The 17,420-nt window shown below is 47.1% G+C and overlaps 1 protein-coding gene across 1 annotated transcript; it reads right to left on the bottom strand.

Annotated features, from left to right (window-relative positions):
* On the bottom strand, positions 1–15,937 carry TMED10 (transmembrane p24 trafficking protein 10). The gene is made up of 5 exons (XM_071745972.1): positions 15,632–15,937; positions 11,528–11,648; positions 7,032–7,105; positions 2,678–2,804; positions 1–2,205 (listed from the first exon to the last, which is right to left on the bottom strand). Exons 1-5 carry the CDS (start codon positions 15,866–15,868, stop codon positions 2,084–2,086), a joined length of 681 nt encoding a protein of 226 aa, XP_071602073.1. The 5' UTR covers positions 15,869–15,937; the 3' UTR covers positions 1–2,083.
* Between the last annotated feature and the right edge of the window lie 1,483 nt (positions 15,938–17,420).

The raw sequence follows: 17,420 nt of genomic DNA, 5'->3' as shown, positions 1-17,420 counted from the left end.
TGGGAGTTTTTCCCCAGAGAAATTTTATTTGAGAAAGCTGACAAAATCCCCCAACCAGTCGTTACAGGTAAATCCACACCAGTACCCCACACCTGTTCCCCAATAACCATATGAGCATAGCGGAGATCAAAATACAACACCAGAACAAAGATAGTGTAACAGTCACCTTGGGGAAGTTAAGGCTCTGCCATCATTTTTAAGATAAAGATAACTTCGTACTTAGATAAGGATGGGGAGAGGATATCAAAACAGACAAGACTGGAAAAGCCCCTTTCTTGTGCTGTCTTTTCAAGTTATATAAAAACAAAAGCAAAACCTTAACAGATCTACAGGCTTCAAACTGTAGGTTCTAAAACCACCTTCAAATTACTTCTGTAATTCAGTCCTGTGGCATCACTGCTGTTCTGCACTAACAGCTTGCAAAACCATGCAAGGATAAAACGGATGGAAGGGCAGAGGAGTGGACTTGGGTCCGTAATATGGCTTATAAAAAAAGAAGGAAATTAAAAGCAATCTAACCTAGTAGAACTAACAACTCCACAAACTTGGCAATGGCAAAGGGAAGGCAAAGTACTAATGTATTTAGATGTCAGGATATCATCTTTTCCTCCTCTTTCCCATTGCCTCACGCTAGACAACTGTTTCCTTCCCAACAACAGATCAGATTTGGGTCAGAAATTATAAAACCATGCTTTTTTCAAAATGGTAGGCTGGGCCCAGGGTCATGACAACCCTTTCCCTAGCCAGAAGAGTCTAGGCACATGACACCAGAATGCTGTGCTGCTGAACCATTTGCTCTAAAGGAATGCAGAGATGATGAAAAAATTTTAATCACTGCCTAAAAACTGCAACAGGTAAGTCCAGGGAGTTAACCTGCCTGTTTTTTCCCAGTCTGGTTTATTTAACATCATGCTATCTGGATGGTCTCTGTAATACTGAACAGAATAGCAATTCTGTTGAGACATGGTTCAGACCCACCTGCCCTCAAACATAGCATTAAGGTGTTTCTACCTCGTACTGCTCTTTTCAGCTTACCCATGTTCTTCCAACAACTCCTCTGCCAGCCTGCAAAGTACCCCCTGCGCCCTAAGACCTCAAATCAGGACACAGGCTCTCATGCTTCACAGGAGCAGCAGCCCACCTTGCTTTGAGGAGTCAGAAGATGAGATTCAACCAGCTGCCTGCTACATAAATGTTACACTGCTAGAGGAGAAAGGTTTTCAAGCATAACCTGCTCCTATTTGCACTGACTGTATCTCACCAAGGCCTTCCACCTGCACAGAAGGCTGTCCTTGACCAAGGCTTTCAGGAAAACTGCTACACAATTTCAGAATATGAGAGGCAAATCCAAAACAAACGTGGAGCAAGGGTGGGACCAAGGCTGGACAGCTCAAGTGAAACAGGTTTCTCCTTTCGGCTCACATTCCCAAGCCCTCCTTCCAAGGCTCCTCTTCCTCTAGGCTGAATCACAGTATGCTCAAGTGCCCTGACCCCTCAGCACAAAGACACCAGCTCCCACAGGGAGAAACACAGAGGTCCACCACAGGGACCAATCCTTGGACCTCGCTCTATCCTCAGATCCTGCTGGAATTATGAATCCTATTGCTTTGCACTCATCCCCATTTGCACGAGGCTTAGATCCCAGCTGGTCAGAGCAGGGAAGCCCCCACTCTGCCCTGGTGCTGAGCCAGGGCAGAGCACCTGAAGAGCTCAGCAGGGTCCAGTGGCTCAGAGTAACGCTGCAGTCAGACAGATGGGAGACATCATCAAGCCAGTATTATAAAAGGAGAACAGACAGCGCAAAAACTTGCTGCAGCTGTCATGGAAACATCTTTTTTTATTTAATCGCTGCCCCAGGAATCCCCAAACCCATCACAACCTCCCCCACCCTCAACATCCAACAGGATTTCACAAGTCCCCCATTGCCTCCAAAGTTTAGGCTCCCCTCCTCTTTTAGGGTCCAAGTATCTGCAGAAAAGGTCCAGTCAGTGGGTATCATCTGTGAGATGGCTCCAAGGGGCCATGCCTGGGTCCCAGCGGTGTCCAGCTGGGTCTGAGAGGAGGGGGAGGAGGACTTGCTCCTTTACTCAATCAGTTTCTTAGCCTTGAAGAAACGACGCAGGTAGAAAACCTGCCACGTGGCCAGTCCGATGAGACAGCACATGGAGAAAATGCTGAAGTACAGAACCCGGGTGTTTGTCGACTCTGAAACAGACAACAAACCATTGCACCGGAGTCTGACATCACAGAATGCACCTCAAGAGGAAAAAGCTCTCAGGATTTTCTCTCCCCATCCCTGCAAGACTTCAAAGGCAAGATTATCATACCGCATCAAGGAAAGGGCACCCAAGCACCAGCAGTACTTGAGAATAAAAGTGGAAGGGACAGCAAGAAAGATAATGAGAGGGAACAAGGTGAAACTCTGGTTAATGAACAACATTAAACAGTACAGAGTAGTTCCCATTAGGAGCAGACACAGAAAGAAATAATTTCTAGAGATAGCATGCAGAAAGCTGCTTCATCAGAAGAGAAATATCAGCAGGTTTCCCTTTCTAGGAACAGAACAGGCGAGACCACTATAATTGGCTGATCTCCAAATTCTAATTCTAACACATCGACAGCAGAAGTAAGGAGTCCTAGAGGGTCTCAATCCCTCTGAAGAAGCACATTCTCTTACCATTCGTGTCCCTCATCTCCTCTTCTCGTTTTTTCATATAGGCAAAGTCGTTAACAATGGACTCTGAAAGATCTTCTAGACGCCTCAATTCTACTTCCAGAGGCTTCAACTTCTCCACTTTTGCAATCTAGAAAACAGAAGAGTCAGGCAATCACTGAGCCAAAACCAAAGGCTCCCACATGGGTCTTTACTGCCAGTTTGAACCACTCCTCCTCACATACTACAGATCTGGGACATCCTTCCCCCAGGGAAACACCTCTACAAGTCAGAAACTACCATTGCATAAAACACTACCACTTCTCCCACCTCTTCTCTGAAACAGACTTTCCTACCACCCCTCCTACACAACAGAGGAGCATAGTATGTACACAAGCACATTTCTTCCTTATTCGGCCTAATGTTAGCGTATTCACAGTTGGCTTCTGAGGGGTGGGTAGAAGAGCTTGCCACATGACTAAACCTCCAGTGAACAGAAGTCGTACACTGAGGTACAGGTGACTAACTTACATACGCATACGACACTGTTCCACAGGCACACAGGATACTAGTGCAGAAACCTGCTCTGCTAACTGTTGCCACACAGCCCACAAAACCCGGGCAGCCTGATGCCCAGTGGTAGCAGTTTGATGACACCCACAAGAGCTCAGGGCTTTTATCCCTTAGACCGAGAACCCCAAGGGCAGCACACACTCTTGGTGAGGACCGGGCAGCTACAAATTGTTCCATCTGCCTCAAGCCACCAGGCGACGCTGCTGGATTACTGATGGGGCCAGCTGCCTGGAGTAAGCTCCAAACAAAAAGAAAAATCCAGTGCCTCATAAAAGCTGGGTTTATAGGTGGCAATTTTTGTGCAGAACATGCAACCCACAGTCCTGCAAGTCACACACCTGTATCCAAAAAGAAAAATCCATATGATATTCATTTAGAAAGCACAGACCCCAACAACAACAACTTAAAAGTTGAATGTGTAAATACACAATGGTAAATACAGAATGGTTCAGGTTGGAAAAGACCTGTAAGAATACCCAGTCCAACACACGTGTTCCTGGTGCAGACCTGACTCTAACCTGACTACACATCATGTAAAATCTCTAATACCAGAACACTTCTCAAACGAAGCTAACTGCAATTCCTGCCACTACTACAGAGTAGGGTTTGGGTACCTGGTCCTTGCATAGAATTTGTCTCTATTACCAATGAGTGACAGGTCCCCAACATGAAGGCCAGGCGCCGTGTCCCCAGGTAATGCAGCAGTAGAAGAATGCACTGCAGAAAACACTTAGAACACCTACAGCTTGCCACTGCCACATGAGATCACTCGGTCATAAGACACAGGCGGGCATCCCTCAGTGTTCCAGGTGCTGACAGCCAGGCAACAGGATGCAGGGATCCCTAAAACACTGCTTCCAGAGCCAGCTGCCTGGATGTCAGAACCGAAGAGAAGCTTGTGATCAGGCCAGGGCTAGCTAATCAGACATTTCACTGAAGGGTCTTCACATGACACACTTATCCTGGCAAGCTGCAGGCCATCAAGCAATCATCTGAGGATTTTTATGCTGAGGCAAGCTGTACATCACAGGTCTGCAAGCACAGCAGTGTCAATTCAGAGTGCACTCACGAGGAGGAGCAGGAAGCAGAAGGTTAGACCTGTCCTGCTTTCTAGGTTGCGCTGACAAAACACCGTGTGGCCTGGACAGGTATCTGCCAGCAGAGCTTTGCTGAAAAACTGGCACTGGTATAAGTGTGTCTATGGCCCAGACTCTGCTGACACAGCTAGAGCAGCAGGTCTGTGACACACACAGGTCTCAGGCAGAATTCTGACAAGCTAACCCCACCTTGACTGGTTCCATTATCTTCATGGAGGGCACTTTTCCTCATTCATAGAAGGTTATAAAGGTTCCACAGGGAAAAAAAACAAGGCTCATCTGCTCCATTCTTCATCCTTTCAGCTGCTTTTACTAGGTGTAGCTAGAAACATATGTTAGCTACTTTAGTCCTGCATGTACTCTGAGACACATCCTGGAACGTCTTTTATCCCTAATGAAGCCCATATGCAAAGCTGCTCCAAGGGCTTTGGTAAAAAGCCCACCAAGCATCTGTGATGGTGAAACACCATCATCTTAGAAGGAACATCTGGACCATCAAAACAATCTATACAACAACTCCACTGAACTTCTCAGGGAGCAAAACCTAACTGTCTCTCTAGCACAGAAGGAGACATGCTGTAGCCAAGAATTTACAAGAAGTACCTGATCTGGAAAGGAAGCTAGATCACCAAGCCTTCTTGGAGCCCTCTGAAAAATCTTTTCACTTTTGCTACCTTCATTTCTACCTATTGAATGGCGAGTTATTCCTCCACTACCCCAGAGAACTAAGGTATGACACTGCCATGCAGTTACGTTTTCTGACCCAGCTCACTCTCCCAGTTGCTTTGCTCCAAGGATATCTGGATCTATGAAAGCTTATGAAGCCAGACTTGAGCATCACCCCTCCTCTCCCTTCAGAGATCCATGCAGAAGCAGGACAATACCAGTGGCCCTCGTTTAACTTGCTGCACCAAGTCTCCCTGCAGCAATTAAACAAGACCTGCAGAGGAAGACAAGCCACTGGTACCTTGCAGCAGACAAACATCACAAACAAAAGGCCCCAAAAGGCAGCAGCTCCAGAAGAGAAACCTGAGCAACCAACCTCCCCCTCAGTGGCTTTACAGTAACCTGCCAAGTCAAAACCCACAAATCCTACAGCAACCTGGGGAGAGAATGAAAAAAAAGAACACACACTGCAAATTAGTGTGGCTAAACATCCGTAGCAACTGTACAAACAGTAAACCAGTTTGTTTGAGATCTTTGCAGACATGCTGCTCAACAAGGCTCAGTCTGCCACTCTGAGAGGTACACACAAGTCAAGGATGCTTGCCAGTGCTGCCAAGATCAACATTTAATATCAGGTGGGACTAAAGTCTCACTTCCTCTTTTCCCATGTTTTTCCATGGATATTTTCCATCCAACTACACTTATGGATACCTACCTTTATTCCAAGACATATGTATCACACAACCAGTGAGTATAGAGATATACAGGCATATGAGAATCTTGCTGTATAGAAACAATGCTTCTAGGTAACACTACAGAAATGTGGCTTAGAATATGCTGTTGGGTTGTATTTAAAGAGATTCCATAAATGTAGTCATAATCATCCTCCCTGTTTTGCTCTCAGGGGTCATCCCGTAAGTTTTTAACATCTTGTAACCTTCTAGTAGCTGGTTGCCAGAGAACTGGTCCCATGATTGCTCCACTCTTCCCAGACCCCACATACTTTTCACTGTCTATGTAGGATGTGCTCTAGACCGACTTAAGCAATGACTGCTCTGCTCTTCCCTGACCCAAAACACTTTCTTACATTCTGCATAGGATGTGCTCTAGACTGACTTAAGCCATGCAGGACCAAAGCTCAAAGCTTGAAAGGATATAAAAACTCCATCATGCCCATCTTAGAAATGTGCTCATTTTTTAACCGACACCATCCACAGCCTCCTCTGCTACCCACTCTCCTCCCTAAGGCATTTCCTCCCTTATTGTGTGCAGTGGACACAACAATCATTTGCAAGAATCTTTCTCAACCAACAACTCTCATTTTTCCACGCACAGGTTCCGTGCTGGAGGCTGACTAACCCAGCTGTAGTGAACCAAAAGCATCCCAGCAGCCACCAAAAATCAGCATCCAAACCAGCCACGACTGACCCATGCACAAAGCAACAGCTATGCCTCACAGCTAGCTCATGAGTGTAAGAGAGCTATGTCCTCTTAAGATCGAAATATTAAAGCTCTATGCCTATTTCCAGTGTCACACCTTCAAATCAAGTACCCACTTTACATCAGCTACTACCCTGCCAAACACCTTTAGTGCCAGGTCTTAGAAATGCACAAGCACCATTTCAGGGCTGTTGAGCTAGTACATCTTACAGGTAGGAAGCTAAGAACAGCAACAACATAGCTGGACTTTTAGGAGGACCTCGTATAAACCTGAAATGCCCTCCATTGCTGCAGCTGTGGAAACTTCACAACTCAGCCTTTTGATGCCTCTAATGCCTATGCCCAGAAGCTGGGTCATGCTGTCCTAGCAAAGAAATTCTCACATTAGGCTCCAGTTCCCAGAGTACAGAATTAATTTTAGTTGATGTTTGTCTTTCTTTTTTCTCCCCTAACACACAAAGCTCCACTGGAATTGTAGGCTGCAGACAGGCTTTCATCACCGCTGGGAAAACAGCTTCCCATCATGAGCCCCAGATCTACAAATGGCATCACGTGGATGCTGGGAAAGGGGAGCCTGCAGTGCAGGCAGCCAGGGGACATACCTCCTCGTAGTTCTTTGCTTCAACTCCATGCTTCATATCCAGAATCACGAGCTGGTCCGGCATCCTCCCTGTTCCTGGAAGCATAATGAAAGGATTCATTGTGCAAAACATTCTGCCTGCCAGGAAATCACCAGCTCTCCCCACAACTGAGGAAGGACTCACAATATCCCTCCCCTCCCTCCCTCCACGTCTGCAGCTAACTGTGGAGGAAGCACAGTCCAGCCTAAAAATACAGAGACTTCACAATAAATCCTGGCTGAAGGAGAACCTCCCAAAGATAATGAGAACAAGCTGTAACTAAAAGTGCTAAGTGTGTGTAGGATGCAAATCACTGTAAAAACTGTAGAGGATGAGAAGATGAATACCAGCTGTTACAAGACAGCCTGGCAAAAGACAAGTTACCAGAGGGACAAATGTTCAACTGGGAAGCCCATGTTCCTCCTAGCAGGAAGCATGACAACTTGTCAAGGTTACTGAGACTGTAAACTATTTTACGTTCAAGGGAGCAGAAGGTAAACTGCTCTAATTGAGGAATACTGCATATGAGAACTAGCACAGTATCCATAGAAACGAAGGCAATCCCTTTACCAACATATCTATTAATGGAAAGAACAGTACAGATGTCCAAGCCCCACACTGCTAATGCAAACCTCTTCTGAAGCCAGGAAAATGCCACTTCAGGGAACTGCCAGCTGGAGCCACACAAAGAGCAAACAGGATAAGGTTGCAGTCACCAGCACAGTATGTATCTTTTAAGGCTGCAGCCCCTGAGCTAGGACACCTAGGGCTAATGGCTGCTTAAAACTGCTGCAAACTGTCACATCTGAAAACATCCACAAGAGGAAAAAAATGAAATATGCAGGACAGGCACATAAGACACCCTAAAGAATGCAGCCTGCCTGCTTACCCGAATATCACATTCCACTATACCACCCACCAAGGAAATGTCTGTACATAACACATTCCCAAATCCCAGCACTTCAGGGCACATATTTGTATTCAGCTGGTTGCCAGCTAAACACAAGGTCTGAACTGACTTATAGTATGAATTTCAGAGTCTTTATCCAGGAGCATGTCCAACACTCACTCTTTGCTTTAGGAGGCTGCCAGGTGGACATTCCCTCAGTCCACAAACAAATTCAATGTACAGGTTATGCCCAGACATCCCAGTTGGAGCTAGGATGGGTACTCCAGATCTTCAGTACAGGACCCCTAAATTTTCTCTACTCACTGAACAGCTCTTCAGCACCAAACTAGAATCACCACCACCTTCCACTGCTATCAGAACATAGAACAACCTACTGACAAGATGTCTATGCCAACTACAAACTGTTTCTTGAATTTATTGAGGCATACCGGAGCTCAAAATTCTCACCCAACTATTTAAGAGCCCAATGGATAATTTGGGATAAGAATGGAATTTTTTTTGTCATCTTATAAATGATGAATTGCCCTAAAATCAAACACAAATCACATTACTGTTCTTTGAGACAGGCTGTATACAAACACCCAGTGCTCCTTTCTACAACCACAAGTTTTGACCACTTATATCATACATATTTTCATATGCCTGGAGACTGCCAGGTAGTACAGCCAGGTAGCTGCAGAAGAACCTTCAATGCACATAGTTCTGCAAGAGGTTTTCTTAACGTGACTGAAATTACAGCAACCTGGGTGGAGAGCTGAAGCTTCCAGGAAGAAATGAGAAAGACAAAAAGGCCAGAGAACAGGAGAACAGAAATGTTAAGGATTCATTTGTCAGGCTAAAAGGGAGAGCTGCCAAGAAGCAGTAAGAAAGCAGAAAACTTAGATCAGCTGGGTGCAAAGGGTTGGAAAGCAGACATTCTGCAGGAGGTTAACATTGTCAGGGACTGGACCAGAAAAACTCAAGCTGCTCTTCTACAGGCTTACTGAGCCCAAGGCACTAGGCAGTTCCCTTCACACTCTTCAGATGCTCAGCAACATCCTGCAGTCAGGGCTTACCAGAGCAGACTCAATCAGCAGCAAAGAGAAAACCAGTTAAGTACCAAAGATCTTGAACTGAACTGGTATCTCGATGACCTCATCGGGATGCAGGTGTCATCTCACCTGAGTCCAGAACTGTTTCTTGGGAGATCAGTAGAGCTCCTAATTTGCAAAGTCAGTGGAAAAACCGGATGGTTGGACTGAACGTCATAATTTTTTCCCATAGGAATACCAGAAAAAAACTAGCCATAATGCTCTTGAGAAAGTTTGGGAAGAGAAGGATTATAGAAAGAGCAGACAGGTAAAGATGAGTACACAGGAAGAACCCCTACAGGGGAGCATGTAGTGCAGGCCAGGCTGTTTCTCTCAGAGGTCAGCATACAGTGCACATGTAAGTGTCCCTGGGAACACAGCACTGGTCAGAAAGGCAGGATCCTTCCACCTCAGAAGAGGGAGAAAAGCCTGACATGTAAACACCCAGAGCTCCAAGAAGCACCCTAAGAACTCCTCCACTCTGATAAGGTAAACCTTCTAAATAGGATCTCCTTCTCATTTCCTCTTCCCCATTTCTGTGGTTAAGGATTGAGAAATCCAGTTGCTTAGATCCCTCAGGTCCCAACAGCTCTAAGCTTCCTCTATCAACAGTTTCTCTCTTCCAGTACACTTCCAACACCCTCCTTGGCTGTCACACTACAAGTCCTCAATAAATTTGTGAATAAAACACCCAACCTTTAAAAAGAAATAGGGGAATAAAACAGCTCCCATTCCCCTGCCGACTTTAGAGAGGAAACAAGGCTCTCCCTTGTGCAGTTTACTTCTCTATTTCTCCCACAGTACCTTAACCAAAACCTACAGACAACCGAGCCTTGCAGTGCCATCTCCCTTACTTTTAATACTTCCTTGATTACCAGCATAGGCACAGGAAACCTGGAGATACTCATTATGCAGCATTTCTCTTCAGCAAGGAATCTGGGGCATCTGGGTCCAAAAAAAGAAAATGGCAGCTTCAAGGTCCCCAAAGAGAAAGCCTCCAGAAGAGGATTCAGCTGCTCAACTGAACAGCTCTAGATTCTGCCACCTCACTGCCCCAGCTGGTCACCAGGTAGAAGCTGCACTTTGAAATATTTTATCATCAGTACTGAAAGCTTTAAAAGACACTTGCAGTAATAAAAGGGAGACAGGGAAACAAACAATTTGCTACCATCAAAAGAACCATAATGGGCTCGGTTTAGGCAAGAAACCTCTGGTCACAAGCACTGGAATACGAGTAAACATAACTAAAGAAAGAAGCCTTTCCCACTTCAAAATGTGATCACATCAAAGCTATGAAAGGGTCTGTGGGATTATCTGGAGACCTCTTGAATACCCAGGTGTTAGGATAGTAAATAGCAGGAGTGACCTCCAGATGAGTCACTAGTGACTGTATGTTTTGATGCATTAAGGAGAATTTGGAAGTCCTACCTTTGGAGTGAAATAAAAGCAAAATCCTGAGCATTTGGGGTCACTATCTTATCTGAAAAATACTGCAGAAGAGGTGTTACACAACAGATCCCTCTGAATCCCAGCAAATAACATGGCCTTCTCTTTCTAGAAAGTTCTCTTCAACTTGCAAACTATTTGTATCTTATGTGAAGCAGAAGAGCAAAATAGAGGCTGCCTTTCAACAGATATGAAGAACACTCCTAGCGACTGCTGTGTGAGATGCTCTGGGCAATTCTAGGATAAGACCTAAGAATGAGGTCCAGGGAGAAGAACTCTGATAGTGACTGTGAGGAGGTGAGACCTTGCACATGATGACACCACCTCAAAAGGAGCCCACATGTTGGCTCTCTTCAGCATGCTTGTCCTGAAGCTGATCCCAGCCACTCAAAGCAGCACATGCGTCACACTCACAGGAAACAAGCCTCACACTCCTTAGGCAACCATCCCTGCAGCACAAATGCAAAGCTGACATCCTCCTCATTTCCCCCTCCCTTTATTGACTACTAAAGAGAGCAGTTGTGGGTGCAAACCACAGCCACATTCTCTACTTGCACATACACCCCAACCACACAAAGTGGTTTCTAACCTAGCACAGAGGTGCTGTCATGTACACATTTTGGAGAGATCATGTTCCACCAAATGGGGAGAGATGGTCAGCTGGGGAGAAAGGCAGGAGCCCAGAGAGGATGGCATGCTGCTTGACTGCAAGGTGGGGAAAAGCATGAAAAGGGCATGTGAGGTGCTGCTGGCTCCCCAGTCTGCCACTCACTGTAACTGTGGTCAACTCTGCAGGAAGAACACATGATCCCCTTTCAGAGGAAACCCAAGTGCTCTACACAACAGCCACAGAGGATTACTTAACTTCAAATGCAACCCCTCTAGCAGAGATATTCTGCAGTGAGACTGCCCACAAACTCCTGGAGATGTTCTTTAAAAGTCAGCGTTCTGCAGACCACATTCTGGATCCCTGTACCATACCCCTAATCCACATATCCACTTGAACATGATCAGAAGCTTGAAACAGCCAACAGACCTTCTACTTTACTTACCCACAGGAAGCTTGCTCTCAAAGCAGGCCTCAAACATATCATAGTCTTCAGTGGTGAAAGCAAACTTGCCCTTAGTGGCATCCTCCTTGGCATACAGGATGTGCCCAGCTGAGTCAGTTATCTGCAAGAGAGACAATGAGGGTAAGGAACACAGTGCTTCACTCCACAGGCTCACGCTGTGCAAGAAGAGCTCTCCTAGGCCCGCTTTGTATTTGCTGTCTTCTGCTTTCAACAGTTTCCCTCCATCCTCTCAACTGTATAAATTCCTCACCTCCTCATCCCCACTCCAAGAACAGACAAAATCAAAGTGCCTCTAAGATAATTATTGACTTTTAAACAAAAACAACAACCAAAAAGCAATTAACCACCAGCCAGCCAAAAAAAACCCAAAACCAAAACCCACACTAATTTCTCTTTCTCCTGTAGCTCTTGAATACAGACTACATTTAAGAACTCTAACTGAACCGAACTGTTATTTGTCACCTGCATTTTGCAAGCAAAATTCATAAATTCTCATAGCAGAGATGACTATGAATTCCATTCCCCAAAAGATGAAATGGAGAAGGGCACATCTATTCCTTTAGAAACGCAGCATCGGGATGGCCCAGAGTTACACAAAGTTTGGGTGCCAACATCTGCTGGATGCCAAAGTGACCACATCAGAGGACAGTTCAGACTATGCAGACAGACTAACAACTACTTTGTGCTAAGTCTATGAAATTACTAAAAATAGGCAAAAACTGTAGGTCTACAAAAATCCTACAAGAAAGAGTAAGAAAAGGAAACACATTTCATGACACAGTCTTGAGCATCAGTGTTCTCAATTAAAGGTTCTGTTCAGTTGATGGAGAACAGTGAAAAAAATGAAAGACATTACAATACTGCATGAAAATCAACTGTACGTGTCCCACAGCTGTGTCTTTCAACACTTATGTCTGAAAAAGCATGGGTGCTAAAGTCACTAGAGGTCTTTCAAAGTCATAAAGGTGAAAAGGCTGAAAATCTTGGTAATCATATAGAAATACATAAAATAATTTGTGACACTGAGAAATCAGCCTTAGTCTCTTTAGTCCATCTTAACAGTAAAAGAGCCTCACTTCCTCGTACAAAGGCCACACAAAAGGGCTATGTACCAGAAATTATTCTAAGGAAACACTCTTTCTTCTTATAAGCAGACGTAAATAATTCCCTGACACAGGGTACCACTGATGCTGGAAGCCTGCTGGACTCAGAATAGGTGCAGTGCTTCACAAAGGTAATGCGAGTTGCTGCATTAAGGCAGGAAAAATAATAAAGTATAAAGATCTTCATGCCTTGGGGTATAAACCACAGTGGGCAAGACATTGGGAACAACCTTTCTGTTCTTACAGGTTATCCTGTAATTGTCTGTAACAGGCTTTGTTGGAGCTTCCCCTGCACCATATGGCATTTGTTGGTATTCGAGAACAACTCTCCCACCGCAGCAGTTCCTGCTCAGAGCTCTACCTGTAATCAAGCAGCAAGCAGAGGAAAGCCCACGGCACAATCAGGCTCAGGAAGCTGCATTGCCATCCTTTTGCCACAAGCCACCAAGACAAGCAACCTCCTGTCTGGAAGCCACCAGACTATGGGAAGCACCCAGCTCAAATCATCAGGCCTGGCTGCAGTGCCAGACTGCCTGCATCTGACCACGTAGATGTAGTGTAAAAGTGTGTGTTTTGGCCATCACAGGGTGCACACTCTTCAGTGGAGCAGTCCCTATCAAGCAAGACGGCTGTTTCATCAGGGTGAGATCACATAATCTACACACTGGGTTTTCCACCCCCAAAAAGTGGTAACAAAAACACAGTGAAGAAAGCTTTCAAATGTCCCTATTATTTTGAGCACTATTCCTTTACAGCTTTCTAGAGATCAGAGCTAATCTTTAGCTAGGGGTATTATGCAGCTTGATCTGTTTTTGCCCTTTGCAGCTGTAGCAACAGCCTGCTTATGAATAGGATTCTGGACAGTAAAAGCTCTGCTAACCGCTTTCATCACAACTGAATAGCATTACCCAAATCAGTCACATACAATGCCCATTCACCGGGCCTGCGGGGGTGGCAGAAGCTGCTAATAGCCCAGCCAGAAGGCTTGGGGGGGAGTTGACCTGAAAGGGATTTTTTCATGCTATTCTAACGTTATTTACGGTAACGCAATATCCTACAGACAGGGCATTGTTCTCCCTTGACAAACAGCCCGACAGTTCCCCAAACTGCCAGCCTCAACAATGGGGTGCAGGCACGTGGCCAGGCACAAGCGAGACCTCCACCGCCCCCCTGGCAGCCGGCTGGCAAAGCCAGCAGATTCCTCCAAAACAGAGGGTGCCACTGTTAGCACTGACCCAACACACACACACACACACACACACAGAAAACTTTGCTCACCGGCAGGACCCGAACTGAGCCCGGTCAAGATTAACTCGATGATCCCGAAGGTCTCCCAGCCTGAGCAATTCTAGGATTCTAACAACCAGACTCTTACATACAGTGGCCCAATCCAGGGAACTAAAAGCAGGCCATCCAGGGCAGAGAAACACCACCTGCAGACATGGTGCCCTGAGATAATCTTTCCCACACAAACATAAGATGTGAAAAATAACTATACACCTAACAGAGAGGCTACAGCACTTACAACAGGCCCAGCACCTTGGGAGGCCACAGCACATCTGAACAATATGAAGGAGATAGAATTACATAATATTGTTTCTCCTTTGCAGCTTTTCAAAATAGGACAGAACTTTACATTAATATTACTATTATTTTAGAGTTCCAGTAAAACAGAACTACTTGGGCAGGCCTACCTGGAGAGCAGCTTCACCAGCAAAGCCAGACTAAACCCAAGTGTGAGACTCATTGCTCCACCATCTCCCAAGCCTTTTGTCATATGAGTTTTGTAAGGCACTGAAGGGTCAGTTGACCTAAGAGTGGGCAACCAGGGAACCAGGCTTGATCACTGAGCAGTAAGAGACAGATAGGAACACGGCACTCAATTTGAAATACATGCACTTCACCAGGCAAATACTAGAGCTATGTTTTAAACCACTGAAGCTGCCTGGTTCTGCCTGTACACTGACAGGTTGCTTTGATGACACAAGAACAGCAGAAGATTTTCTTCAAAAGCAGGACTCCAGAAACAGCCATCTCTAGCCATAACAAAGCACTACTGCCAATAACCCAAGGCCTTCAGACACCTGTTGTGAGATGCTGGAAGGACACCTTTATTTCAGGAGATCTCCAATACTCACTGAGACCGAATTCAGAGACTACCGAGCAGACCATCCTCTCTCTGTTTACCTGCTTAATTTTGAAGCCTTCGGGAGTTTAGACAGAAATAAAAAGCAGACAGAAAGCTGTTACAAACTGGTTAAGTAGCAACAGACCTTACACAGCTAGTGGAAAAATGTGACGGAAGGCTGTGGGAGGCAGACTGTGGACAGAATTAAAGTGAAGCCCTGGCAAACACCTGCCTCCTTAAAATCCTTGCGAGCCACGGCGCAGCAAGGCAGGAACAGCCATTTTGCGTAACAAAACCTTCTCTCCAAGCCCTCCGCTCTCCCAGTCCCTGCGGCCTGCTGCTCCATCCCGCCGTGCCACGCCGTGCGCGGGGACGGAGCCCTCGGAAAGCCACGTCACCCTAACTCCTTACTCCTTCCACGGAGTCTGCAGGCATAGGGCAGCCTTATCGCAGGGGCCCGTCCCGCCAAACACGCCTTTGCCATGTGGGTTACGCGGAGGCCAGAGGGACGGGCTGCTGCGACGACACCTTTTGGGCAAAACCCGCCTATATTTGGACCAAGCCAAAAGCCCACCCGGCTCCCTTGCTTACCCCACGCCCTGGTGGCAAAGCCCCTAGACGAGCGGGTGGCCTCAGCGCCAAGCGAGCCGAGCCCAGCCCCGCCCCGCCTCGGGCGCTGCGCCACAGACCGCTGCGAGCCCACGCGTGGGTGCCGTCACGCGTGGAAAACGTCACCAACCCACCCACCCCCCCCCCCGCGCTCCGCCCCCGTCTCGGCAGGGGGGCGGAGCCGCACCGCCCGCCCTGGCCTGTCCACCTCCCCCCGGCCTGCCGCCGCCGCCGCGCTCGTACCTTGAGGTTGGCGGAGGGTCCGGTGGAGGAGCCCGGCGGGGCACCGATCTCGTACTCGCCCGTGACCAGCGTGTCGCGGTGGATCTCCTCCCGCAGGCACTTCCGCGCCTTGCCCGGCAGCTGGAAGGAGATGGACACCGCCGGGCCCACCAGCAGCAGTAGCAACAACAACGCCTGGAGCGGGGCCTGGCCGATGCGGGGGCGGCCGGGCAGCGGCAGCGGCAGCGGCAGCGGCATGGCGGCAGCTCCGGGTGCGGCGGACCGGGCCTCCGCCTCCCCCACACGTGACCGCCGCCGCCGCTGGCGTCACGCAGGGGGCGGGGCCTCGCGAGCCCCAGGTGGTGCGGTGAGGGGCGGGGCGGGGGCGCATCGACCCACGGACCCGCGAGAACCGGGGCGTGGGGGTGTTCTGAGCGCCTCCCACCCGGGGTGTGGGCCTGGCGGGATCCGCGCTGTCGCTCGTCCCTTCGGGAGCGCTGTTTCACGGGTAACCACGTCATTAATTAAATGAATTAATTGAAAATGAATGGTAGTGGTTAATAATTATTTCATCCCTAAATTGGCACTTAAATGAAGAGCAAAGGTCTGATGTTAGATTAAAGAAATGAAAAATGAAAATTAAAAAAAAAAAAGAAAAATCATACGATGCTCCAAAGTAGAGGTGGACAGACAGAGCATTCCACACCCCGGGCACCACCCAGGCTCTTCTCTGGGAGATGTGCTTGCTGATTAATTATGGGGTTTTTTTTGGTTAATTTCTGAGTAATTTCCCTCCTGTCTTCATCAGTCAAAAAAAAAAAAAAAAAAAAAAAAATCAGATGTCTCACTTCTTTGGATCAACACCCTCCAAATGCAATAGTAGCAGAAGTGTGCAAGAGATCCTGCAGGAGGGTTGGGCAATCCCAATCCCAATTACAGACTGGGTGGAGAATGGATTGAGAACAGTGGTGTAAAACTTGAGTTGGCAATGTGCTGCCAACTTTGTGTTGCAGCCCACAAAGCCAACCATGTCCATGGCTGCATCAAAATATCTTTCCACTCTCATGGGACCCCACCTGGAATATTGTGTCCAGTGCTGGAGCCCTCCAACACGTAAGTACATGGAACTCTTGGAGCCACTCCAGAGGATGCCATGAAAATGACCAGAGGGCTGGAGCACCTCTCCTATGAAGACACTGAGAGAGTGTTGGGTTGTTCAGCCTGAAGAAGAGAAGGCTCTGTGGAGATCTTATTGCAGCCTTCCAATACCTGAAAGGAACTTATTGGAAAACTGGGGAGGAACTTCTTACAAGAGCATATCGGAACAGGATGAGAGGTGATGGCTTTAAACTGCAAGAGGAAAGATTTAAATGAGAAATTAGGAAGAAATTATTTACTAGAAGTGCAGTGAGACACTGGTGCAGGGAAGCTGTGTCTGTCCCCTCCCTGGTAGTGTTCAAGGCCAGGTTGGATGGGGCTTTGAACAGCCTGGTCTGGTGGGTGGTGCCCCTGCCCATGGCAGCGAGGTTAGAACTAGATGATCTTCCAGATCCCTTCCAACCCAAATCATTCTGTGGCAGCAAATAAAATTATGATGATTTATAAGGATACTTAGAGGTTTATAATTTTCTCCCCCTTCCATGATATGTTGAGAACTACTTTTTCTTTTATTCCTCTTTCTTTGACCTACTCTTTAGGAAAACAGCATTAAGTAACCCACCAAGCAGCTTCAGACTGATGTGTGCCCCAGCACCCCAGCCCCAGCTTCCCTCTGCTCCCCGCCTGCCTTCCCACCCCTGTGGTGTGGGCA

Source organism: Heliangelus exortis, chromosome 5 (genome assembly GCF_036169615.1).
Source record: "Heliangelus exortis chromosome 5, bHelExo1.hap1, whole genome shotgun sequence".
NCBI lineage: Eukaryota > Metazoa > Chordata > Aves > Apodiformes > Trochilidae > Heliangelus > Heliangelus exortis.
This window is presented reverse-complemented; position numbering and strand designations above follow the sequence as displayed.